This window comes from Otolemur garnettii, unplaced genomic scaffold (assembly GCF_000181295.1).
Source record: "Otolemur garnettii isolate 467f Iridium unplaced genomic scaffold, OtoGar3 scaffold00013, whole genome shotgun sequence".
Taxonomy (NCBI): Eukaryota; Metazoa; Chordata; class Mammalia; order Primates; family Galagidae; genus Otolemur; species Otolemur garnettii.
In genome coordinates, this window is record NW_003852408.1 from 24,133,666 (window position 1) to 24,161,405 (window position 27,740).

At 38.6% G+C, this 27,740-nt stretch overlaps 1 protein-coding gene and 1 pseudogene across 1 annotated transcript in view; both read right to left on the bottom strand.

Moving 5' to 3' along the window:
- The window catches only part of CPO (carboxypeptidase O), a 25,811-nt gene extending 22,991 nt beyond the window's left edge, over positions 1-2,820 (bottom strand). Inside the window, exon 1 of the mRNA XM_003785000.1 lies at positions 2,727-2,820. Coding sequence (XP_003785048.1) covers positions 2,727-2,791 — 65 coding nt within the window. The 5' untranslated portion in view covers positions 2,792-2,820. The remainder of the gene's footprint in view (positions 1-2,726) is intronic.
- A 13,157-nt stretch (positions 2,821-15,977) lies between these two features.
- Positions 15,978-23,236, bottom strand: LOC100956044 (annotated as a pseudogene).
- Between the last annotated feature and the right edge of the window lie 4,504 nt (positions 23,237-27,740).

Genomic DNA, 27,740 nt, shown 5'->3' on the forward strand with positions numbered 1-27,740 from the left:
TTTTTCTATATTACACATTAAGGCTGTCTCCCTTTTTGCTTTGTAAATAATTCTAAAGCTAATAACCTTTTGTTGAAATCCTAGTTCTTATTTCTGATTATTCCTTGAACTACATTTCAGAAAGAAGAATTGATAGATCAAAGAAGATGAACATTTTTGAGCCATTTGTTTCATCTTGCTAAATCCCAAATGGCTATACAGTTTTATACTTTTTCGGGAAGTGTGCGATATGTGTGAGAGACCATATTTTGGTCTAAATGTCAGGAGAAAAACTACCAAGCCTGTCATTTTTATTAATTTCAGATTTTCTAGACTGTCATCACATGTATGTGTATTGTAATGGACAGAGTTTTGAACTGATAAGACTCATCAAATAGTGGACATTATTTTATATTAGTAAATAATCATGAAAATAAAACACTGAAAATAAGGATAAGGACAAGCAGATTTGAAATGTTTCCCTTAAGTGCATTAAAGAGAAGCTGACCAATAGGGAGCTGTAGCATCTGAGTCACACTGCTGCAGCCTTGTCACTTTCATAAGGTGACCTGGGCCTGGCAGGCATTTTCTTTAAATAAATTTTTTATACGTGTCCCTTGTAGAATATTTGCAAAATGAAAAGTAGTTGAAGATGATTACAAATGCATCAAATACTTTATTTTGATTTAAACTGCTACTATACATAGTGTATATGGCATGGCTGTTTTTTTGTATATGGCAATTCAAACAACATATAAAGCATATACAAATATAATTGCTACAAATCTAAAGATACGGCAAGATCATGAGTCTAATTCATTTCTTTATTAATTTCTTTACTTTTATTTTTATACCTTTCTAAAGTAACTAATAATTTTGATTTATTTCCAGGGTTTCAAGTTCTTAAAAAAAAAAAAGAATACCATCTTTGACCAAAAAAAGAAAAATATTTGAAGGAAGGGAAACGAATCGCCGACCAAAGATAACAATTATCATTTTGACATACATTTTTTTCTTTTATTATCCCAAGTATTTTATCAGATTGCATATTCTTCTTCTTTCTTTTAGCAAAGAAACATGCATTTGCCTATGCCATTAAAAATTTCCATGATTATTTTCTAATGAATGAATATCTCATTGACATGTATCACAAATCAACATTTACATAACCTAATCTGGGACATTTAAGTTGTTTACAGATACTATAATATTTGTATTTTAAGTAAAGCTACATCTCAGTGCATAAAACTCCTTCCATACTTTAATTCCTCAGTATGGATTTCCAGAAACAGAGATAGTAGGCCAAAAGCTGTGCAACTTTTAAGACCCTTGATATTTTTAAGCGGCCTAATATTTTTTCCTATTTTTCCTGTGCAATAGACATGGATGAGAGTCTTGTCTCTGATTTATGAGTGAAGATTCTCAGAAAAGAAGATAAATTCACTCTGCATGTGAAACCAAATAAACTAATGGAAAAAATGAGAATGAAATGTTTAAATGGGTTATTGGCATTGGATAGATCCTGAACTCTCTTTACAGATGGAAATGAAACTGTCTATAGAAATAACAGACTAATTGGGGTCATACAATTATTCTGGGGCAAAAATTGGGGTGAGTTTCTCTGTTCTGTGAGACCAAGTTATTTGCAAGATTTCTTTAATCATGAAGCAAAATAGGAAACAATTATTATAACCCCATATACTCCATGTGCTGTGCCAAATGAGCAAAATAATGAGCTGTGCATGAACAAGGGACATACACTTTTTATAGAGCCTATATACGGAGTTCAATATATATTACATGTTTAGAGAAGTTAAGAATAGGGAAAGACCATAGAAGTGGGCAAGCAACATGAATGGGCAATTTATAAAATAATAAAATGAATAAGAAATAAGGCAAAATATTTACTCTTATAAATCAACAAAATACAAAGGAAGTTGACAGTGGATATTTTTCACTTGTCAAATTGCCAAACATTTAAATAGTGTTTTCATAAACTATTGTTGGAAGTATAAACTGATACAGCCTTTCTAGAGGGCAATTTGGTGATGTATAGCAAGATCTTTACATTTTTCTCAGCCTCTAACCCAGTAATTTCACACTTCTTATAACTTACATTAGAAAAAAAATCAAAGATTTGCAAAAAATGTTTTATACAGCTAGATGCTCATCATGGCATTATTTGTAAAATTGAGAAAGTAGAAATTGACTAAATGACAGAACATTATTAGCAATTACAGTATATCTTTAATCAATTATGAATGCCACAGGAAAATTTCTATAATACAATTTAACTGAACTATTTCAGCAATAACACTGCATACTTAATTAGCTAGCTAGGTAGCTCTCCAAAAACATTAACGGTAATTTTCTCTAGGTGAAATTGTTTGGTAATTTTTAATATTTTTCTTAGTAATTAGAATAATGTGACTTACCAACTGAGAAACTATGACAAAGAAGGATATAGAATTTTTATTATGATTTCCTTTTTTCAATCACAAAACATGACCTATCTATTGGTATTTGTCATACATTGTACCAGGAAATATTTGTTAGATATTTATTTATTTATCCCAGGATTATTATTATTCAATGATAAAGATTCTTTGATCTCTATTACTCTCATCTTCTGGTAGTGTGTATGAGTAGGCAGGAGAGAGAAGCCAGCTGCATTGATCTTAACAAAAGCACTCCATATTACGGTTGACAACCGTAATAGTCAACTCCTCTTCCCACTTCACACTCACCTATATTCAAGCCCCCCAGGAATGAGCATCCCCAAAAGGTAAAGGGTACCAAGCAGAGTCTTCATTCTTCTGCAGAAAAAGTTAGAAAATTCTGAGCCTCCTTGGCACATCAGTGGATCAAATGTCCCTGAGAACGCATCAAGGCCTTGACTCCTACAATCAAGATAAGATAAACCAGTTAGTGGATGTCTCAGCCAAAACAGACTTGAGCAATTGCTTCATTAATTCCATAGTGCCCACAAACCATTTTTAATAGTGGAAAACACTTTACCATTTAATATTTTATTTTTTCCCTAAGACCAAATTTACACAAATTCTTGACTCCTCCAGATCCAGAAAGAAATATCCTCCCTCGTAAAGTCGCCTTGGAGTATCTTTAGGACTCCGACCACCTGCACTCAGGAGTGACTACTTCTTCCCTTCCCTCCACCTAGGTCAGCTGGGCATGATGGGTGCTGTGTTTTCTGCTCTGGTCATGGTGGGCATGATCATTATCCAGAACCTTCACTATCCTCTATAGTCAAAGGCTTTGTTTGTGATCAAATGTCTTCCCTTGTTCTGGCTTTCAGCACCTGTAGCTCAGTGGCAAGGGCGCCAGCCACATACACGGGCTGGTGAGTTCAAACCCAGCCTGGGCCTGCCAAACAATAATGACAATGACAGGTGGCAGGCACTTGTAATTCCAGCTACTCAGGAGGCTGAGGCAAAAGAATCACGTAAGCCCAAGAGTCTGAGGTTGATGTGAGCTGTAAGGCCATGGCACTCTACCCAGGGTGATATAGTGAGATTCTGGTTCAAAGAATCAAAAAACAAATCTTCCTTTGTTCCTTTTAGAAACATCTTTTAAAAATCCTGATCCCTCCAAGTCTTAGTGATGAAACAGTTTGCTAAACCTTTCCCAAGTGGATCTTCCCACACACCCCACTCACATAAAAATCTCTATCAGTCCAGTTCACCATTTTTCATACATATCAAAAATGTGCCTCAGTCTCAAACAATGATCAATAAAAGTACAGGCTCAAGTTAAGATCACTGCTCAAAGTCCAACTGAGCAAGGCAAACTTGAGCACATAGCAAGTAGAAAACTTTAATAGAGTCTTTGGCATTAGGGGATCTAATCTAGATCCTTCGCCCTGTTTTCATTCATTAATCTATTTGTTTATTTTACAAGAATATAATGAGTGTCTCTTATATATCAGGCACTATTCCAGGTACTGGGGATACAGGAAGAAGAAGGCAGAGAGTCCCTTCTTTTATGGAACTCACAGTAGAGTTGAGAGACCATCAATAAACAAGTAATAAGACTTCAAGTAAAGGGAAAGAAACCATCAAGATCCAATAGAGGAGACAGAGGAGATGAAGCCCCCGTGTGCCGTCCTGCCATCCTCTCCACATGTTTGCCAACCTGGAAGCTATCCAAATTCTGTCCTCTTCAGTTTTTAAGAAGGCTTCGTTCCATAGGCATGATTGATCAAACTGTTAGGCATTGATTCAGTCAATCTCCAGTCCCTCTCCTCTCCCAGAAAAGAGGGGGAGGTGCTAAAATTTCCAACCTGATCACAAGGCTGATTGTCCCAGCAACCAGCCCCACATGTTTAGGGACTTTTCCAAAAGTCACTTCTTTACTTAACCTCAGAGATTGTTGAAAGGGGCTTGCTATGAATACCAAAAGATGATTCTTTCGCCTTTATCATTCTTACCACTTAGGAAATTCTAAGGATTTTAGGAACCCTGTGTCAGGAACCAGGGACAATGATCACATATATAGAGTCCAGCAGAAGTAGTGACCTTCTGGACTTAAGTGTGATATGGTTAAGTTACAGAATTACATGCAAATAATGCCCGCCTTTTGAGCTACACCAATGTTTTATTACAAAAGCATAAGCATGTAATTCTTCTGCCGGATGCTGTATGTTTCTTATTATGCCACAATATTGTAATGGTGTTTAAAGCTATAGGGCTGGAGCAGCTCACCTGGAGTGTGGTTACAGATAAAGAATGAAGACTGAACCCTGGGCCAACCTAACATTTAGAGGACTTGGTAGAAGAGAGAAATCCAGCAAGACAAATTGAGATGAACAGCCAATAGGATAGTTAGAAAACCAGGAGACTCATGTGTCCCAGAGCCAAGTGTGGAAAGCATTTTAAGAAAGTGTGACTTACCCACTGGCCAAATGTTCTGAAGTCCAGTCAAGTGAGGACTGAGAACTAACCAATCATATCCAGCAGGACAGAGGCTCCGGAGACCTTGAAAACAGCAACTTCAGCGGACACGTGGTGAGGACAAAAGTCTGCCTCCAACTGGTTAAAGAAGGAAAGGGAAGCAAGAAAGTGGAGGTGGTGAGCATAGAAAACACAGTCAGCAAAGCTTGCCTGAGATGATGGAACCTTCCAGAACACGGCATTGTTATGATCTTCCATCATCCCCATGGGGAATAGTTAATTCAGAAATCTTGAATTAGAATTTTCATGTTCAGAAGTAAGATCCGACATCCACATCACTCTTCCCTTGTCCGAGGGAGGGGACAGGCAGGCACCTCAACAGTGCTAATTCAGGAGCAAGAGTTTTAATGGAGCTGTCAGTTCCAGAGAAGAAAAGTGGGACCTACAAGGTGAGGGCATCTTCTTCTCATTCTTCTGCTAATTGGAACAAAACCAAGATGGATTCAGGGCTGAGAGACACAAGGGAAGTCTAAATAAAAAGCAAGATTACAATAGGCTTTTTCCCTCAACAAATATGCAATTCCATGCAGTTATTCTGAAGCAAGATACCACAAATAAACATTTAAAAATACATGAAAATGCACAGTCAAATAATATACAAAATTTTCAGTAGAAATCTGCAAATAATTTTAGAATGTGTTGGAAGAACATTTGGCTTTTACTATACAGGATTTTCCTAACAGTCACTGATAATTGGATTTTCCTCAATCCCATGTCCAATTTCACTGTAATATGTGGTCTCCTGCCAACCCCTTTGGCCGAAGATTATATTTCTATAACCTTATGGAATGCAAGCTGTAACCCACAGTGCTCAGGGCCAATGAACTGGAACCATGGGCTCCTCACTAACAAGGGTGAATTATTAGCACATCTTTCCTAGTGATTAGATTATTCCTTATCGTTGTGTTTTATAGCTTTCTAGTTAGTCATCTCAACACAATATATTCACAATAATAGTGTTTTTATTATTGCTGCTTTATAGTTCCTATTGCAGTAAAAAAATTTATTCTCAATTCTATTATTACAATATTCAACTAGTAATGGAATTCTTATTTTTATTTGATTATGTTTTAAAGCCATAACAATAAAATTTACTCCCAAAAATATTACTGCAAGTTTTATGCTCTTTAAATTACTCAATAGAATGCCTGCAAACACATGAGCGGAGGCCTGCCAAAACATAAACATTGTTCTAGGGGAAGAAAAGAGGGGGAGGGATTGGCTGATATTATGGTGAGACACGTGCTTTTTGATGGAGTAAGTAATAGGATGAAAGAAATGAAAGGACCTTAGGGATGGTTGACTTAGAAGAAGATTAAATTCTAATCGGCAGAAATATTTGTTTAAAAAATCACCCTCTTTTTTATTGCCTGCCAAGCCTACATTTTTTTCTACCACTGTTATCCTCCAAAATAGTGTGCTTTCAAAATGATGCCCACACTTTCTTCTGGACTCAAAAAGTGCATGGCTTGTTGCCATATTAGTTGGAGAGAGGCTGCTATGAAATATTTTTACCAAAGATCAGGGTCACTTTGAAGGTGAGCAGCTTCAGTGGCCTAAGGATTAGAAGGCACCCAGCCAAGTTAGCTCACCACCTCTGCTGCTCCTTAGCTTCTCTCAGTGACCCTGAACCCCAGGACACTGCCATCAACCTCATCACTTGCCATGCACCTTTTATGCTTGGAACACCAAATTAAGGGGATTAGAACATGAATTATGATTCATCCAGCAGAGCAAAGTACTAGTAAGATTCAAGTGATATAACTGATAGGTAGCAATTAAGGTGTGGTTAAGGGCGTGGTCTTAGATAACAGATTATCTTGTGGTCACAAGGAGGATGGAAGAAGATTAGGTGACGGTACAAGCTGGTTGACCTTCAGAAATTATAGACTTAATAGCAGAAGAGGCAAAATCTAGATTTGATTGCTGAGGCAGCACCTAGGACAGATTCTTGTTTGGACAGAAACTTCAACAAGATTTTGCTATCATCTAACACAAGAAATGAATGAATGGGTGGAGGCATGGATGGATGAGCAGAGGGTAGATGGATGGGTAGATGGATAGGTAGAATGAAGAATGAATGGTTATGTGGGTCCATGAATAAATGAGTGGATGGATCTGTACCTATAGCACAAATCCACTCACTAGATCTACCCTCTCACATACCCCAGTAGGTAGGCACTTAGCTTGCCATGCCCACCTGCTCTCCTGAGCTGGGAAAGAACACATCTCAGAGCTACTTTTAAGAGAGAAATTGTGGCCAATCTCAGGCTGTGTGTGCCTTCAGAATCTGACTCAGTATTCAAGCTTCAACTATGTGCTACCTGGACTTACCCCTGCCAATGACTGAGCACAGCGGTGGTATATGGGCTCACCTTGGCCCAGTGCAGCCACTGGGAGCAATCTTCCTAGAGCTCACCGAAGTCTGGGGTCCTTCCTACCCAACCCAGCTTTCTTCCTTTTCTCTCTTCACAGGTGGCAGACTGTGGGCTGAGGCTCTCTCTTTCTCCTTGGCTTCTCTTGCTTTTTCTTCCCCCCTACTTTATCTTCCACAAGAATGACACCCCCAAATCTCTTCCACTTTCAACTCCACCTTGGAGTCTACATCTTTGATGATCCAACCAATGCACCAGACAGTCTCTGGGACAAATACAAATAAATAAATACAATTTATCTTGAGTCATGTGGATCTCTCAGTACTTTGTGGATAATTAAATGGAGAGACAAAACTGAAATCTGGAAGTAACAGGGTACTCCTACCCAGCCAGGCCTTCACAGGCACAGCCAGCAAGGTACAGAAAGTCACATGCTAACTTAGTAACATCTCATACTAGTTGGCTTTAAAAAGAAAAAAGAAGAAGAAAGCATTTTTATCTCACTGTTGACTTGTCCTGTCTAACGTATCCATGGTATCTTTCCGAAAATAATAAACTTTGCTCTTTCCTGTGTGTTACCGTATTTTCTATCTGCATCATGGGAAAGGAAGAGGAGCAGGGAAGAAATGCATGTTCTCAGGCGCTAAGAGTGGAAGTGGGAGGACAAGGGCCTGAGAAGATCTTCCAGAGGAACTTGGAATTCCCAGGAAGTCCCTGCAACCTGCCTGGGCATGGGTGGGGATAGAACAGAAGTGTTGTAAGGGCAATTGGCTTAAGAATGATACCACTGGATACTTCATCTCTTTTCCCAGTTGGTTAGTGATTCATTCAGCTTCAGGCACCAACCAGTTTTCAAAGAGAACACTTCTGATTCATCACTCCGGATCATCACCCTGGAAAACTTGATACAGAGGGTTGGATTATCACTCTAGTTCTCTGCTTCTGTTGGTAGCTCCTGTATTTAAAGAGAAGGTGACCTAATTAGAACAGGCTTCCTCCCTTGCCTGGATGTTGCCCTGGGTTTATTGCCCTATTCAGTGGTTCTCAACCTTCCTAATACCACAACCCTTTAATACAGTTCCTGTGGGTCATGACCCACAGTTGAGAACCACTTTCCTATTCCTTCTCATTTCTGTTGACTGTAGTCAGCAAGTTCATTAAGAATCATTACATTCGTTGTCAGGATCTCAGAGCAACATTAGACAGGCCAAATGTAGAGTACTAGGTTAGAATTCAAAAGCCTTGGGTTCTGATACTGTCTTCACTGCTTATCAGACATGGGGTATGGGGAAAACCTCACCTGTCTTCTGTTGTAAAAAAAAAAAAGTATGTGTATATATATATATATATATACCCGTCCTTCCCCTCATTCAGAGTTTGAGTGCATATTAACTGAAATAATATATGGGAAACCTCTCTGAAAATTATAATGCCATCAAAATGTATGATACAATTAGCATTGACACCAACAGCAATGAGCTGTAACTAGGATGACAGTTCTATATAGGATTAGTCTAACATAAGACCACACAATACAGAAGAGAAATGCCAAACTCCCCAAGCAGAAAAATGTGGAACTATTTTCTCTTTTACCATGAAATATCTTAATGTAAAGTTCATTAGAGGATTTTCCTTAAAAATGGGGGTGGGGTGGGTAGAGTTTCTCAGCTATATATTGGAAAAACAGATTTCTGAAATGCAGCATCTGCTTACAATAAGGTATATCTTAGCTTCTAAAATCAACTGCATGTAATCTCCATAAACCTAGCTCTCTGTTTATAAAATAATATTTTCCAACATAATTGAATTTTTCTATAAAACATTCCTAACCTAATATCATGAGTGTGTTCCCATTCCTGTTGCTTGTCCTGTCTAATGTATCCACGGTATCTTTCCAAAGATAATAAACTTTGCTCTTTCCTGTGCGTTAACCTATCTTCTATCTGGATCACGGGGAAGGAAGAGGAGCAGGGAGAGACTTATGCTCTCAGGGGCTAAGAGTGGAGGTGGGAGGACAAGGGCCTGCGAAGATCTTCCGGTGGAACTTGGAATTCCCACGAAATCCCCGCATCCTGCCTTGCATGGGTGGGGATGCCCTGTATGTCTAAAATAATTTCTATAGAAGGATAGAAGTAAGATTCCTACTTTATTTCATAAATGAAGATTAATTTTATACACAGAAAAGTAATTGATAGTAAAATTCTTATGGTGTTTAATAAACATAAATATTGTACATTCAAACATTTTAATCCCACACATGTACACTGAGACTTCCCAGATTTCATAAGACTCCTGCTTGTTATTACCATGCCTGGAAGTAATGTCAGCAGAGGGGGAACTTCCTTCCCATAACTTTCCTATCTTCTACTTCTATTGCCATTTCCTTAACTTACTAAAAGGATGCCAAGTTATTCTGCTAAGTCTTTTAAAACTTAAGGTAAATGATAAGGTTAAAAAGAAAGTTTTTTTCTTTCTTTTTTTTTTTATTGAATGGTAACTATGTACATTAATGCACTTCTGGGTACAGTGTGGGCTTTTCACACACAATCCGAAATACTTCCATCAAACTGGCTAACATAGCCTTCATGTCATTTTCTTAATTATTGTTTAAAAACGTTCACATTCTACTCTTAGAAAGATTCACTTGTACCCTTGTAAGATAAACCTCAGAAGTGATCCCTCCAATCCTCCTCCCTCCACCCATTCTCCTCTCCCCTTACTATGTCTAAGATGCTGGGCTTTAATGCACAAACAATCTTTTTGCAATAGGATCGAAATTATTAGCCCAAATTACAGAAAGGGAAACTGAGTCATAGGGAGTTTTTTTTTTTTCCCCACACATACTTTGACTGCTATTTGCTGTGGTCTAAATGTTTGTGTCTTCTCAAAATTCCTTTGTTGAAATTTCATCCCCCCGTCCAGAGGTGTCACAACTCCCAGAGGTTGGGAGGGAAGGGAAGGGAAGGAACGGAACCTCCCAGAGGTGTTGGGAGGTGATAGGTCTTGAGGGCAAAGCCCTCATGAAAGACATTAGTGCTCTCAAAAAAGAGGCCCAGGAGCTTGTTTGCCCATCCCCCATGTGAGGATGCCGTGAGATGCAGCGAGCCTTCACCAAACTCAGGTTCTGCTGCTCTCTTGTCTGGGACTTCTCAGCCTCTAGAACTGAGAGCAAGAAGTTTTTGTCGCGTATAAATTACCTACTTTAAGACTAAGACACTATCTAAAGCGTAACATCTAAAATTAAAATGTGGGCTGGAGCCTGGCCATATCCACATGACCAGATGAGGTCAGGAAGGTTGAATCTCAGACCCCACCCCAGATGCCATTTTGACAAGGTCCCCAGGTGATTAACATTTTGTTACACGTGTATCCATTTATTTATCGTGGGTCCTATTTGCTTCCTTTTCCTGAATATGCCGTGGAACGCCACACTGAGACACCTGCTCTTCTCTCCATCCAGGACTCTTTTCTTTGAGATAGCAGAAGAGCCTTCTCTGTCTCCTACCATCAGAATGAGAGAGAGATAGTAGGTACATCTTTATAGTAGGTATCTGGTAACCATTTGCTGCATGAGTGAATTTTATTTTCATAATTATACAATGTGAGTGCAACATTAAAATTTCATCCACAACGCACTCACCCCTACCCCATCTTTCCCTCCTTTGTAATCTCTTACCAGCAGGTCACAGAAGCCCCTCTAGGTAAATCACTTAGTCTCTCTGCGCCTTTTGTTTCCCCATCTGTAAAACAGGGTGAAAACACTTCTCTCTAAAGGTTACTGGGATGGGATGATTAAATTAAATAAGAGTAGACACATAAATTGTGTAGCCCTGTAGTGCACTAACTTGGTTTCATTTTAGAATCATCTGGGGAACTTTTCCTGGCACATCCCTCCCCAGACCAATTACATTAGAATTTCTAACTCAAATGGGCAGTTAGGTTTGAGAGCTGCTGGTGTCCACTGTCCTCTATGTCGTGGATGCCAAAAAAACCACAATACTGTAGCCTTGTTTACTATTTCTTCTACCTAGGCCTTGGCAAAAGGCAAATCTCTCTGGATAGGACAGGCCCACTTCTCATATCTTATGTCAGGTTTGTCCCTCCCCTGACCTCAAGGCAAGGCCTATCTCCAGCTCTTCTGGACTTACTGAAGTCTTAGCCATGAAGTCATACCTTCTCTCTGAAAACTTTTTTCATTACTCCAATCTTGGTCTCCTTCTCCTCTCAAATCCAGTGGCAACCTATAAAATCTACTCACTGACCTCATTCTTATACATGTAGCTTACAGCTGTTTTGTGTATGTCCAGTTGGTGCAGCTCCCATACCTCCAGCCCGGTGCTAGAGGTACCCTAAACTATAAAAGGTTTATTTTTAAAAATATAAAATCAAGTCTCTCATATAAAACAACATGGGTCATTTTACTTAATGTATGAATTAATTAACAAGTTACTCAATAAGTTGTTACAACCATTTCAAAGGAGGATTCAAAGAGCTATATATTACATATCCTGAGGCAATAAGGAATGTTGAAATAAATTTACAAATACCTGCACAGTTGGTCCATTGCATTCCACTGAACATCATTCACTTGTCTGTCTTTAGAAAAGAATCATTTAAATTATTATTAATTTCCTGCAACATACAGAGTTGTAAACTAGATCAAAGACAGTGGAAGGCAGAGGTAACCATGACTGGTGCCCTAGACCACGTCCACCTTTCTGCAGTACAGCAGATGTCCCCTTGATGTTTGCGGTCCATATCACAGCCTTTCACAGTTTTTCATGACAGCATGCAGTATTTTTCTGGTCTACCTAAAGAGTCTTGTTGGGATAGAGAGGTTAGGTGAAAACCGGGTAAGAAGTCTCACTTAGGCATTTGAGTGAGATTAATTCAGCTAATGGTATCCTCAGATACCTGCAGGAAGGGAAGCCAAAATCCAGGCTTTACCTGGGGTAACCCAGACTCTAGAGAGGTCTCTACTAATTTTTTCTGATAAGAGGTCAAACTTCCAGCATTACTAGGAAAGGTTTTACTTTTATCATCGAGCTGGCCAAGCTGGGAAGGAGAAAGAAAATGCACCAGAAGCTCAATCAAGTCAATGAAAGAGAAGGAGGGCCTGTGCTCTGAGCGTTCTTTAGGTGCTTACATGTATAATACCTCATTTCAATTCCCATCAACTTGAAATAGTTACTTTTATCCCTGTTTTTCCTAAGAGGAAAATAAAAGTTAGAAGAGAAATGGGATTTGTCCAACACAGGGCAAGGATTTCAACCAGACCCATCTTTGCCGAGGTCCATACTCTTTCCTATAGTTTAATATTGCGGATTAGGTTAGTTCATTTCTCTGTCATTTCCAGGAGGCTCCAAGACTTTCTTCTTATGAAGGCTGCTATTTTACTCTGGAAAAAAAATAAAACATTAATTACATCTCAAACACAGTGTCAATTTATTATGGGAGGCCCAACAACAACCTGAAATGTCATTTTTTAGTCACCGATTTCACTAGTATTTTAAAATTGCTTTTCAAATATTTGAATGTTTCCCAAATCTGCCCCTCACTTCTTGTCTTTCTTGCTAAGCTGAAATATTTAAAATGTAGTAATTTCTTACAGGCACTTTGCAATTATAGGAAAAAGGTGCAATTATAGGAAAAAGTACCAAAAATGTGGAATGTATCATGAAGATGCCGAAGTTGAGGGTCTGTGTTGAAAACCTGCATCCTGCCTGTCTGAGAGTCTGTGATTAGCAGATCAAGTTACAATTCTATGGTGTGAGGAGTATAGTTGCTCAGCCTCGTTTGGGAGCACATGTGATTGAACTCCTTCAAAGATGAATAAGTAGACTCTAATCCTGACACTGCTGTTAAACTCAAGTGCTACTCTTAAGTCCTTTAAACCAAATATCCAAGCCAGAAGAAATAATTCAACTTCTCTTCTGAACTTTGTTCCTGACTTTTCTGTAGTAATGAGTACACTGCTGATAATTTATATTCGGTTTGCTTGACACTTTGCATCTGCACGTCATCCTCTCTTCCTCCCTGTACTTCATAGCTGTGCAGGGTCTCTTTGCATTGAAAATCACAGCTCACTCAGTCGTTCTCCTGGCGTGTAACATTAGGCTAGAAGCACCCTGGCTGGGCTCATGAATTTAAAGAATTGGTAATGATATGACTATATATGTCATTGTTTGTGGTTAAATACAGTAGAACTTCATGGTTGACCACCCCCCTACATTGGCCTCCTCCTTAAGTTAACCTGGTTTTCATATTTTCATAGACCAGATATGCACCACATGTACATATCAGTACAATAGGCCTACTTCTTTATGTTGACCACCTCCATATGTTGACCAGTTTGCTACAGTCCCTTACAGGGGTTCGCTATAGGTATAGATATAGATATAAATTTTCACAATAACTGTCTAAAACCTAGTTAACAATTTTATTCTAAAATGCACTGTTTGCAAGTCCAATGTTAGTAACTGATCACTTCTAATCAATGTACAAGTACTTAGGATGTATTCCTGGGGGTATATGCTCCCCAAAGTAAAATTAATAGGTCTACAATTATTTTATTTAAAAATTGATTAATGGATTATAAGACTCTTCCAATAATCTCATAATTTATCTGCATCTGCATGTATGTACTTCATCCAGTCTGACCTCTGTCCTGATTTCAGAGAAAGCTCTCCAGATCTCAAATTTGTTCCTATCTTTCCATAACTTCCCATTGCTTTAAAGGTTAAGAAAATTCCCTTATCATTCATTACAGGGACTACATGGCCTGGCCCCTTCCTGTAACCCTTCCCTGGTCTAGATGATATAATCCTGCCCCTTCATACCTCAACTTACTCATCAGTTTCTCAAGGCGACCTTCCTGAACCCTTCCACTCCTGACTGGTTCATAGCTCTCTATTGTATGCTCTCATAATGAAACTAATCAAGGGTGCTTCATAGCACTAATGAAGGCTGCGATTTTATATTTATTAATGGGATCATTTGGCTATGGTCCGTCTCTGCCTTTAGATCTTAAGCTCCATAAGGACAGGGACCTGCTCTTTCTGTCCACCATTACCTTCCCAGTGCCCGGCACAGTGCCAGGACCAGAGAGGCACTCTATAATTACTTGTTGAATGAACAAGTGTATGAACAGACACCAGTTATTCTTGGTCCCTACAATTCTATCTACTTATTTGCTGGTTTGTTTTGCCCAAGCTTTTTTCATTTTTTCTTATTTTCCTGCTGGTTTCACAAGATTGCATTGTAGAAATGGGAAGGAGGAAGCAGGAACCGAACAGGAACTGGCACCTTCCCAGAAGGTTTTCACATGGTTATACTTAAGCTTCACAGTCCGTGCAGTCATAGGCATTATCCTTCCAAATTTAGAGGTGAAACTGAGGCTTCAAGACACTGTACGAAGTTACACTTCTAGGAAATGGTGCAACCAGAGTAGGAGCCTAGACTGGCCTTTTGCTGCTGGAATTGGAGTTGGGAACATGCTTGGTTAGCAGGCTGGGGCGTCATCTGTTACTCTTCTTAGCAAGGCTTTGGGCCTCAGTTTCCACCTCTACAAAATAAGGACTGGAAGCCAACATGAGTGTATGTTTCTTTAATCACTAGAGATAATAAAAAGTTCCTAAATGATGATCTACCCTGGCAGGTTGGCTTGTTATTGACATGTAGCAGATTAAAAACTGGCCACAAGCTCGCCCCTTCCCTGATCTGCACACTGTGGCAGTGCCCTCCCACACTAACTCTGGGATTGGGCCTGTGAGTCCTTTGGCTCATAGAACTGTGGCAGACACGATGGAAGCAGAGACATAAAAGCTCACATACGCTGACTGAGGGCTGCCCTCTGGCTATGCTTCTGTCACATAGGAACAAGCCTCAACTAGACTTTCAGGTGATGAGAGCAGGTGCTTCCAGTGCAGCAGTCAGCAGCTAGATGTCCCCAGTGCAGCAGTCAGCAACTAGATGCCCCTCGAAGGCAGAGCCACCCAACTGACCTCAGAGGCCCCAAGAAACCAGCAGAGCTCAGAGGAACCACTGAGTCATCCAATTGCCAACCCATGGACTCACATTCTCAACAAATGGTTATTGTCTTAAGCCTCTATATTTTGGGTAATAACTTTACACATATAAATATTTTTCTTATTTTTTAATGACCAAAATACAAAACATCTAAAACTACAGCTTCTAGCCTTGTTTTTGCCCATCTTTGTCTGTTTGCAGACTTGACCTTGGCCTTCCATCTGACCCTGCATTTAAGAGCAGGGTCTTTGAAGAAATCCTTGCTCATAACAGTTTGTTCAAGGGATTATCCACAGAGTGCCATGTGGGCTTGAGGTGATCATAATTATAAAGTTTCACAAAGCACTTCATCTTTGCCCCCGTGGCAATCTTCGCTATGGCAGCAGCTGTCCCTTTGAGGGCCCAGTGGTCAGTTCCAGCCACCAAAGCATGGCTGTAGGGGCATCTGATGTTCCATCATCAATGTGTCCAGAGTAGCATCTGGCCAAGATCAATACCACTTGCCCTGTTTTCATGAAATTGCCCATTTCAACAGCAATCACCTATGCCTCCAGCAGAGAAAAGGCTATTTTTTTAGAACAATGAACACCTTTATTACATGAGCTAAGACAGGAGGGAGGAGGAATTATTTGTCTTTTAGGGCCTTGATTTTCTTCAGATAAAACTCCAACTCCATGCCCTCTAGCATGTAGCCACCTGCTCAGCCACACTGGCCTGGTCTTAATGTGATGCACACAAGAAGCTTGCCCTACTGGAACTGCTCCCCCAGAAAACTGCTGATTTTGGCATTCTTTTTCCTTTCATCGTAATTCTTCTGATCTTGTTTTCTTGATCATTTTTTTAAAAATCTCTTCTTCCTTGGGAGTCAGCTTGGCATTCTTCTTGCAGCCCAGGGGCAAAGCACAGTGGGACTCATACCACTGTCTGTACCGTGTGCTGTCAATAAGCATGATGCAGTTCTTCACCAAGGTCTTGGTGCAAACGAGCTCAATATTGGATGCACTGTAGACAACATCAATGATCCTTGTCTTGTGAGTACAATACTCTGAGCCCCAGGAGAAGTTGCCCATGTCTAGGCTCAGGGCACAGTATTTCTTGTTACCTCCCCCAGCACGGACTGTATGTATGCACTGGGCCAATCTCAGTGTTAGCAGCAGGATGTCCCAACTCATACTTCTACTACTTGTGGCAGGGCTTTCTTTCTTTCTTTTTAATTTCAAATTAATATGAGGGTACACATTTTTAGGATACAATGTTCTCACTTCCAAGGTAAAGTTCAAATTGTAGAAGAGCCCTTTGCCCAAGGGTGTGCTGAATACCTTTGCATTGTGCAAATTAGGTGAGATCGCACCAAATGTTTTCTCTCCTCCCTCCAGTCCCCTTCCTCCCTTTTCCTCGTTTCTCTCTCCTCATCTCTCCCCCTTGCTAGACTATTTTTGTATTTTATCATTCATATGAGCATGTAATTATTTATATATTGGTTTCATGTTAGTATTGAATATATTGGATACTGGTTTTTCCCATTCTTTAGATACTTTACTAAGAAGTATATTTCAACTCCATCCAGGTAAACATAAAAGATACAAAGTCTCTATCATTTCTTGTGGCTGAGTAGTACTCCATGGTATACATATATACACCACAATTTGTTCATCCATTCATGTATTGATGAGCATTTGGGTTGCTTCCCTGAGCTGGCAATTATGAATTGAGCTGCAATAAACATTCTGGTGCAAATGTCTTTGTGGTAAAATGCTTTTTGTTTTTTCTGGGTAGATACCTAGTAATGGAATTATAGAGCAAATGGAAGGTCAACTTTTAGGTCTTTGAGAATTCTCCATACTCCTTTCCTTAAAGGTTGTGTTAGTTTGCAACCCTACCAGCAGTGTAAAAGTATTCCCTTCTCTCTACATCCATGCCAGCATCTGCAATTTGGGGATTTTGTGATATGGGCTAATCTTACTGGAGTTAGGGGATATCTCAGAGCGGTTTTGATTTTCATTTCTCTGATAATTAAAGACAATGAGAATTTTTTCATATGTTTGTTGGCCATTTGTCTGTCATCTTCAGAGAAGTTTCTGTTCAAGTTTCTTGCCTACAAATAAATGGGGTTTTGTTCTTTTCTTAATGATTAATTTGAGTTCTCTGTAGATTCTATTACCAGGCCTTTGTCAGATTCATCTTTTCCCATTCAAAGTCTGTTTCCTTTGGTTGTGGTACCCTTAGCAGTGCAGAGCTTTTTAGTTTGATCAAATCCCAGTTATTTATTTTTGGTGTTGCTGCAATCACCAAGAGGGTTTTCCTCACAAAGTCTTTTCCCAGGCCAATATTTTCAAGCATTTCCCCCATACTCTCTTCTAGAATTTTTATTGTTTCATGTCTTAAATTTAAATCTTTTATCCAGAGAGAATCAATTTTTGTCCATTTAGTTTTGGTCTTCTACATGTGGCTAACCAGTTCTCCGAGCACCATTTATCAAATAGGGATTCATTTCCCCAGTGCATGCTTTTGTTTGGTTTATCAAAGACCAAATGACAATGTGTGGCAGGGTTCATCTCTAGGTTCTCTATTCTATTCCATAGACCTATGTCTCTATTTTTGTGCCAGTACCATGCTTTTTTTGATCACTATAGACTTGTATTATAACCTGAAGTCTGGTAACAAGATCCCTCCAGATTTGTTTTTATTTCTAAGAATTTCATTGGCTATTTGGGGTTTTTTCTGGTTCCACATGAAACAAAGTACTATTTTTTTCAAGTTCTTCAAAGTATACCACTGGTATTTTAATGGGGATTGCATTAACCCTGTAGATTGCTTTGGGTAGTATGGACATTTTAACAATGTTGATTCTACCCAAACACAAGCATGGTATGTTCTTCCATTTGTTAACATCTTTTGCCATTTCTTTCCACAGGGTTTCATCGTTCTCTTTATGGCAATCATTCACACCCTTTGTTAGATGAATTCCAAAGCATTTTATCTTTTTGGAGCTACTGTAAAATATATAGAGTCTTCAATTTTATTCTTGAATTAACTGTTATTGGCATATATGAAGGCTACTGATTTATGGGTATTGATTTGTACCCCAAGATGCTGCTATATTCCTTGATAACTTTTAAGAGCTTTGTAGTTGAGTCCCTGGGGTTTTCCAAGTATAAGATCATGTCATCCACAAATAGTGAGAGTTTGACCTCCTCTGTATGATTTAAATACCCTTGATCTCCTTCTCTTACCTGATTACAATAGCTAGGACTTCCAGCACTCTGTTGAATAGCAGTGATGACAGTGGGTATCCTTGTCTAGTTCCAGGTCTGAGTGGAAGTACTGTCAGTTTTACTCTGTTCAATATGATACTGGCTTTGGCCAGGTAGATGGCCTCTATCAGTTTAAGAAATGTCCCGCCTAAGCTTATTTTCTTAAGTGTCTTATCATAAAAAGTTGCTGGATATTGTCAAAAGTATTTTCATCATTAATTGAGAGAATTATATGGTCTTTGTTTTTTATTCTATTTATATGGTTAATTTTATGTATGAACTTATGTATTTTGAACCAACTTTGCATCCCTGAAATAAAACCCACTTGATCATGATGTATAACTTTTTAAATGTGTCATTGGATTCTGCTTGCTAAGATCTTATTGAATATTTTTGTATCTATATTCATTAATGATATTTGTCTATAGTTTTTTGTTGTTGTTGTTGTTGTTGGGTCATTTTCTGGCTTGGGGATCAAGGTGATATTTGCTTCATACATTGTGTTGGGGAGGCTTCCCATGCAATATGGGAACTAGTTCCTCTTTGAAGTTTTGGTAGAATTCTGGTGTGAAACCCTCTGGTCTAGGACTTTACTTTTTAGGAAGAGATTTTGCATTTTTTTATGATATTTCACTGCTTGATAAATGTCTATTCAATATTTCTAATTCATTCTGGTTGAGTTTAGGAAGGTGGTATGATTCCAGGTATTGGTTCATTTCCTCTACATTTTCATATTTCTGGGAATAGAATTTTTGTAGTAATCATTGAGGATCTTTTGTATTGCTATAGTATCTGATATTATTTCCACTTTGTCATTTCTGATTGAAGTTATTAGGAAGCTTAATTTTCTGTTTCTGGTTAGTCTGGTGAAGGGTTTATCAATTTTATTAATCTTTTCAAAGAGCCAACTTTTTGTTTCATGGACCTTCCAAATGATTCTTTTGTTTTCATTTTCATTTTATTCTGCTCTAATTTTTGTTATTTCATTTATTCTTCTGGCTTTGGGATGTATTTTTCTTCCTTTCCCTGTTGCTTGAGATGGTCCATTAGGCTGTAGACTTGATATCTTTCTGTTTTCTTGATGAAGGCATGGAATGCTATAAATTTCCCTCTGAGGACTGTTTTTGCAGTATCCGAGAGTTTTTTCTTTTTCTTTCTTTCTTTTTTTTTTTTTTTTTTTTGCAGTTTTTGGCCAGGGCTGGGTTTGAACCCGCCACCTCTGGCATATGGGGCTGGAACCCTACTCCTTTGCTCCACAGGCGCCACCCCTGGTATCCGACAGATTTTGATTGTTTATGTCTTCATTATCATTTTTTTTCCAGAAATCTAATGATTTTCTTTGTAATCTCATCTTTGACCCAGCTGTCATTCGGCATACAATTTGGTTTCCATCACTTCATTTGAGTATGAAGATTTCTAATTCTGTTGACTTCAACTTTTATCCTGTGATGATCTGAGAAAATACAAGGAATAATTTCTATTCTTTTGAATTTGTTGAGTTTAGACTTGTGTCCTAACATATGATCAATTTCAGAGGATGATCCATGCACTGATGAAAAGAATGTGTGTTCAGTTTTGTTAGGATTAAATGTTCTGTATATGTTTGTTAAGTCCATTTTTGTTCTAAGGTCATGTTTAAATCTGTTATTTATTTGTTTATTTTCTGCTTAGATGATCTGTCCAGTATTACCAACTATTATAATGCAACTTTTATAGTGCAGGAAGATAACATATTGTTCAGATCAATTAGGGTTTGTCTTATAAATCAAGATGCATTCTGGTAGGGTGCGTAAATGTTAATTATTAAAATCTCTTCATATTGTGTGCTTCCCTTGACAAGTATGTAGTGTCCATCTTTGTCTTTTCTTTCTTTTGTTGGTTTAAATCCAATTGTATCTGCAAATAAGACTGCCACTCCTGCTTTTTCTGCTTTCTGTTTGCCTGGATTTCTGTTTTCCATCCTGTCAACCTGAGTCTTGTTTTATCTTTTGAGGTAAGGCATGTTTCTTGGAGCAACATATATCTGGCCTGAGTCTTTATATCCAGTCAGCCAGCCTGTGCTTCTTTAGAGAATTCAAGCTATTCACATTTATTGAAAGAATTGAGAGGTATGGTAGAGTTTTGGTCATTTTGTTTTTCAGAGGTCCAGAGATTATTTTTGTCCCTTTTACCATTGTGGAGGCTAGATTTTGTTCTTTAATTTCTGGTTGAGTTTACTTTGGTGATAAACTATCTTGTTGGTCATTATTAAGAATAAGGACGTCTTGTAGAGCTAGTCTGGTTATGGAACATTGCCTCAACATATGGATGTTAGTAATGTATTTTATTTCTCCATCACAAATGAAACTCAGTTTAACAAGATACAGGATTCTGGGCTGAAAATTGTTTTGTATAAGAAGGTTAAAGGCCGTTGATCATCATCTTCTACCCTGAAAAGTTTCAGCTGAAAGATCTGCAGTCTCCTGATATTTTTCCCTTTGTAGGTAATATTTTTCTTATCCCCAACTTCTTGTAGAATTTCTCCTTCATATTAAATTTAGCAAAGTTAATTACAATGTGTCTAGAAGATGCTTTGTTTGGATTGAGTCATGCTGGGGTTCTGAAACTTTCTACTATCTGAATTTCTGTGTCTCTCACAATGCTTGGGAAATTCTCCATCATAATGTCTTGGAGTAGAGCATCTGTGCCTTTAGGATTGTCCTTACCTCCTTCAGGAATCCCTATAATTTGGATGTTTGATCTTTTGGAATGATCTGATCACTCTCTCGGGTAATATTCCATTGTTCTCCTTTTCTCTGTCTCTTTGAATGCTTGGGATATTCAAACATCTTGTCTTCAATTTCTGAAATTCTTTCTTCTCCCTGTTCAACTCTATTACAAGAGTCTCTACTGTATTTTGAAGCTCCTTAAATGCCTTTTCGATTCCTTGAGCTTTGGTATATATTTCCTCATTGTGTCTATATCCTTGGTGGCTTTATCTTTGAATTCATTAATTTGTTGAGACAACTTTTGAACTTTTTTTGGATTTCTATTTCCATCTTTTCCTCCATTCCAATCATCCTATTTGCCATGTATATTCTGAATTCTATTTCTGACATTTCAGCAATTTCTCTATGGATGGTATTTTCTGTTGGATCTCCTTTATACCTTTTTGGGGGAGTTCATCTGCTCTGATTTTCATGTTGACAGAGTTCTTCTGCTGGTTCTTCCCTGGGAGTATTTTCAGCTTTTAAAATATATATGCATATTAAATATACTTTTTAGTTAAAATGGTTGATTGTCCCTGAATACTTTTGGGGGGCTAATGTTATTGGAGACCTTAGGAAACACTATATTATTTAGCTAAATTAAATCTGATGGGGTAAGACTGGCTTCAGAGGTCCCAGGACCTGGAGTTAACCACCTCTTCTCCAGTGATCTGGGGTTTGTGATTGTGGCTCTTCCCCCACAGCCTTGTAAATGTCCCTTTCTTGTTATTGCCAAGGATTCTGAGTGCTAGTTTGGTGAGATAGCTCAAACTGACTCTGTCTTGATGTCAGCCTGCCCTCTAACCAATCCTAAGGAGTCATAATATTTTGCTGTAATCTCTGCTGGGCACCAATGCAAACATCTGCAGCCCCACATCCACTGAGGATAGCTGGAAGGAAATCTGTAGACAGACTCGTTGAACTCACCCCTCACTGCTTCAACACCTCTGCTCCTCAATTCCTCAATTTCAGAGGGTTGCCAGACGAACACCTCTAGCCATCAAACTCTCTCTGGTAGCACTAGCAATGCCCACTCAAATGAGTTTGGAGGGTAGCCAGGCAGACAGCCCTGGCCAGCCATTCCAGTCAAATTTGCTCAGGTGGGGCTAGCACCACCCACCCAAATAAGTTCAGGGGATTACCAAGCAGCCAGAAGATAGAAATCTGTGGGCATATCTATCTGAGAAATCCCAAAGGGCTCAAGAAGGGTCTTTTCTAATGGGAAAAGGAATCAGGAAAATTCACCCCTCTCCCTGCCAAAGTTAGAACTGCAGTGCCACTGTTACACTGGCCCACACAATGGCACAGCCTTGCAGCAAACTCTCCAAACACTCCAGCCTCTGCAGTGGATAGTCTTTCATGCAACCAGGAAAGGAGAAAGAGTGAGCTATGTGTTCAGGATTGCAAAAAAAATATTTGTTCACTTTTGTGCCAGGTAGGATGGCGCCTAGGCTCAGAGGTGGGATCTCACTGGTGTGGGCCTGAAATTTAGCAGCTCTCTCCCATAGGGTGAAGTAAGAGGTCTTTTTGTTCCCTCATCATTCCAAAAAGCCCACCTGGCCTCCCTTTTGGGGAAGGGGTCTCCTGTCCTCTTGGTAATGGATGCCTCTCAACTAGTTTCTCCATACCTGATCTCGTTGTCTTTCTTCCTCTTTCTTGGCCCCACCACTTGCCTCAGCAGGAATTATGTGTACTTTGCTGTTTTATCTCTGTGTTCGCCTCTACTCTTTCAGGTTCCCCAGTTCATTTCAGTTCAATATCTCTCCCTCTGGATGGGAGCCTCTGGTAAAAGCTGCTTCTAGTCAGCTGTTTTGACTGTAGCAGGACTTTCTCTTGCTCCTGGTCTTGGTGTGCTTGTGCCAGTTGTCCGGATAGAGGCCCATCACTTGGGATGAGTAAAGGAAAGAGTAAAAAGGCTATTTTTTCATCATATGTTGATTCTATAATTTTCTCATTCTAAAAGAAATGAGAGAAACATGTCATATTTCTTAAATCTAGTCTATTAAATGACATAAAATTTACTTCTTAGCAGGCACCTGTCTCTTCTTCACAGGTAGGAGAAACATTCTTCTTTTCTCCTAATTTTGACACCATTTAACCCACTGACTCATTTGGAATTTTATAAAGTTTTAACTTTGGATGAGGCAGGGATTTAAATTATTTTTCACCATATTAATATTCAATTGTGACTATCTTTATCATTTAATAATTCCTTCAATTGTTATACTGCATCTTGATTTCAAGGTATTAATTTCATATAATGTATTGGTTATAATTCTCTGAAATTGCTATGGCATTTTACAAGCTAAGTGTTCTTTATATAATTTAATGCCATAATTTTATTACACATTTACTATTAATTAATGTAAAATATATTATTGATGTGAAATGTATAAAGTTTGCTTATCATGTGATTGACAAAGGTCCTTTATGCTCCAGAGAACAATTTCTTTCTGTCCTCTAAATTTCCATTGCCTTGTACCTTCCTTCTAGCTCATCCACAATTGTGTTTTCTTTTGTAGTTATTTGTGTCATTCTCATCCTTCTCTACCTGACTGTAAACTATTTCAGAGCAAGAACTGTATATAGTTTTCCTTTGTGCACTGTCTTCTATAAGAGTATTATGTTCAGTACCTATTCATTAGAGTGATGTGAAGTTTAATTATCCCAGCAAATATTAGTTACTAATGCAGTCTTCCCAAGCCTGTGAGTGTTCCTCACTCATGAACTTATCAAAATTGCACAAATCTTCTCTTGTTGCCCTGCCTGGTATATTATTTAAATAGGACATCTACAAAATGAAAAGCAGAAGTCTTCTTTAGCTCAAAAAAAAAAAAGAAAACCCATTAAACTAGGCATGTAAATTTAATTAGTTGAGACTTCAGTGGAAATAAGTTCTAATACCACTAAAATTATGAACTTGGGACTGGGAGACTGTTTTTAGGTCCATGCCAGTCTGCTGGACAATATCATCATGTGCCAGGTTCAGGGCTGACAAAGATGGGGTGGACATGGTCTCTGCTTTCAAAACCAAGATAATAGTGGTGACTAAAAGCAACAATAGTTGCATAGTTTAACTGCATGATTGTGCAAATGTTATTTCAATTACTTTAAAGAAAAAATATCTGCAAAACTTTAATGTTGATATTGTGGTTTGGAAGTAAAGTTCAATGTGTATTTCCTTCTCTCACTCACAATTCTATTTTTTAAGTAGAGTTTATTTGTTGTTTAAATGTTTTTCCCCTCCTTACCCTTGATGATGGGAGGTTCCCAATGGATTGTGAGGAATTCACTGATAAGTGGAACTTAGAAGATCTACTGCCAAGGTCACATCCCAGCCCTGCTTCAACCCTGGTGCTTCCCATCAAAACTCCACTCCCATGGCCTCACCCCAGAATTTTTTCTCATCTGGACATGTGCCACCTCTCAACTCCTATGCAACCCAGCCCTCATGGAGCATTGTGTCAACAAGGCTCTTGCCAGAACCCCCTGCTACACCCACCATGCAAACCTTCTAACTACATTGAGTCGTTGACATCAGCATCCTCCTTTGTCTCTCTACCCTGGCTTCTGAGAGCATTGGGAGAAATCTCACAACTGCCACATTGCTAAGGCATTCATTAAGCACCTACTAGGCACTAATAACAATAGAAGAAACTGTTCTAGACTACAACAGAAAACAGGAAGCAAGATCTCTTCCTTCCCAGAGTATAAAGTGTGATGGAGTTGGTGGGGGGTTGTGTTTACCACTTATACCATAGTGTGATAACCATTAACCAGGTGGATGCACAGAGTACCCTGGAAGCCTCAAGGAGAGTTCCCAAATCAGAGGCTTAGGGGGTGAGAATGGGTTTTGCCATTTGAAATCCATTGTCTTGAACCTCTCCATGGCCTTGGCACCATTTAGCAATCCTTTCACAATTGGCTAGCCACCAACAACACAGTTACCCCAAACTGATAATAAAACTTCATTATACTCAAGACCCCATCCCTTATTCATCTCTCAGCAAATGGAACAGCCCCTGACCTTACTGAGGAAGTCCAGCCCATATTTACAAATCTACTACTACCATGTATTGTCCATTCCTGACTCAGAAGAGAAGGTGTCTGGCTTTATATATATATTATTTTTGTATTTTTTATTGTTTAGGATTCATTGAGGGTACAAAAAATTAGGTTACACTGATTGCATTTGTTAGATAAAGTTCCTTTTACAATTGTGTCCTACTCCCAGGAGGTGTGTCATACACTGTGACTCCCATCCCCCTCTCTTTTCTCTCTCACCATTACCCTACCCACCCCCTGGTATTAGTTCATCTACTGCTTTCATATTAGAATTGAGTACATTGGATTCTTGCTTCTCTATTCTTGTGATGCTTTACAAAGAAGAATGTGTTCCACCTCCATCTTTTTAGTGGTTAAATAGTATTCCGTGGTGTACATATATACCACAGCTTGTTAATCTATTCCTGGGTTGGTGAGCATTTAGGCTGTTTCTACATTTTGGCAATTGTAAATTGAGCTAAGATAAACAGTCTATTGCAAGTGTCCTTATGATAAAAGAATTTTTTTCCTTCTGGGTAGATGCATAGTAATGGGATTGCAGGATCAAATGGGAGGTCTAATTTAAGATCTTGGAGGGTTCTCCCTACTTCCTTCCAAAAAGATTATATTAGTTTGTAGTCCCACCAGCAATGTGAAAGTGTTCCCCTTTCTCCACATCCATGCCAGCATCTGCAGTTTTGAGACTTTGTGAAGTGGGCTATTCTCACATGGTTTAGGTGATATCTCAGGGTGGTTTTGGTTTGCATTTCTCTGATATTTCAGGGTGGTTTTGATTTACATTTCTCTGATGATTAGGGATGATAAGCATTTCTTCATATGTTTGTTAACCATTTGTCTGTCTTCTTTAAAGAAGTTTGTATTCATATTTCTTGCCCAGTGATATATGGGATTGTTGGGTCTTTTTTGGTTGTTGATTAATTCGAGTTCTCTATAGATCCTAGTTACCAAGTTTTTGTCCAATTCATGATATGCAAATATCTTTTCCCATTCTGAAGGTTGTCTGTTTACCTTGGTTGTTGTTTCCTTACCTGTACAGAAGCTTTTCAGTTTAATTAAGTCTCATTTATTTATTTTGGTTATTGCAATTGCCAGAGAAGTCTTCTTCATACAATCTTTCCCCAGGCCAATATCTTTAAGTGTTTTCCCAACATTTTCTTCGAGGATTTTTATTGTTTCATGCCTTAGATTTAAATCTTTTATCCATCTTGAATCAATTTTTGTAAGTGGTCAGAGTGTGGCTCTAGTTTTAGTCTTTTACATTGGTTAGCCAGTTCTCACACCATTTGTTGAATAGGGATTCTTTTCCCCAGTGTACGTTAGTTTTTTGTTTATTGAAGATCAGATGGCTGTAAGAGGTTAGTTTCACCTCAGGATTTTCTATTCAGTTCCAAATGTCAATGTCTCTATTTGTGTGCCAGTACCATGCTGTTTTCATTACTATGAAAACAGTAGTATAGCTAATAGTCTGGTAGGGAGATACCCCCAGCTTTCTTTTTACTACTAAGAGTTGCCTTGGCTATACAGGATGTCTTCTGGTTCCACACAAAATGAAGAATTATTTTTTCCAAATCTTGAAAGTATGATGATGGTATTTTAATGGGGATTATATTGAATCTGTAGATTGCTTTTGGAAATATAGGCATTTTCACAATATTGATTCTTTCCAGCTATGAGCATGGTATGTTCTTCCATTTGTTAGTATCTTCTGCTTTTTCTTAGGGTTTCATAATTTTTTTTGTAGAGATCCTTAACCTCTTTTGTTTTGTATATTCCTATGTTGGTCTGTCTGTCTGTCTGTCTGTCTGTCTTTCTTTTTGAAGCTACTGTGAAGGGGGTTGTGTCTTTGATTTGCTTCTCATCTTGGCTATTATTGACATATACAAAAGGTACTGATATGTGGACATTGAATTTATATTCTGAAACATTGCTACATTTTTTGATCACTTCCAGGAATCTTACGGTCAAATCTTTGGGGTTCTGTGAGTATAAGATCATATCGTTGGCAAAGAGTGAGAGTTTGACCTCCTCTGCCCCCATTTGGATACCCTTTATTTCCTTTCCTTACCCAATTGTATTAACTAGAACTTCCAACACTATGTTGAATAGTAGTGGCGAATAAAGGACAACCTTGTCTGGGTCCAGTTTTAAGTGGAACAAATTTCAGTTTTACTCCATTCAGTATAATATTAGCTGTGGGTTTGTCATACATGGCTTTGATCAGATTAAGAAATGTGCCACCTATGCTTAAAATCTTAAGAGTTCTAATTAGAAAAAGATGCTGAATTTTATTGAATGCTTTTTCTGCATTTATTGAGAAGGTCA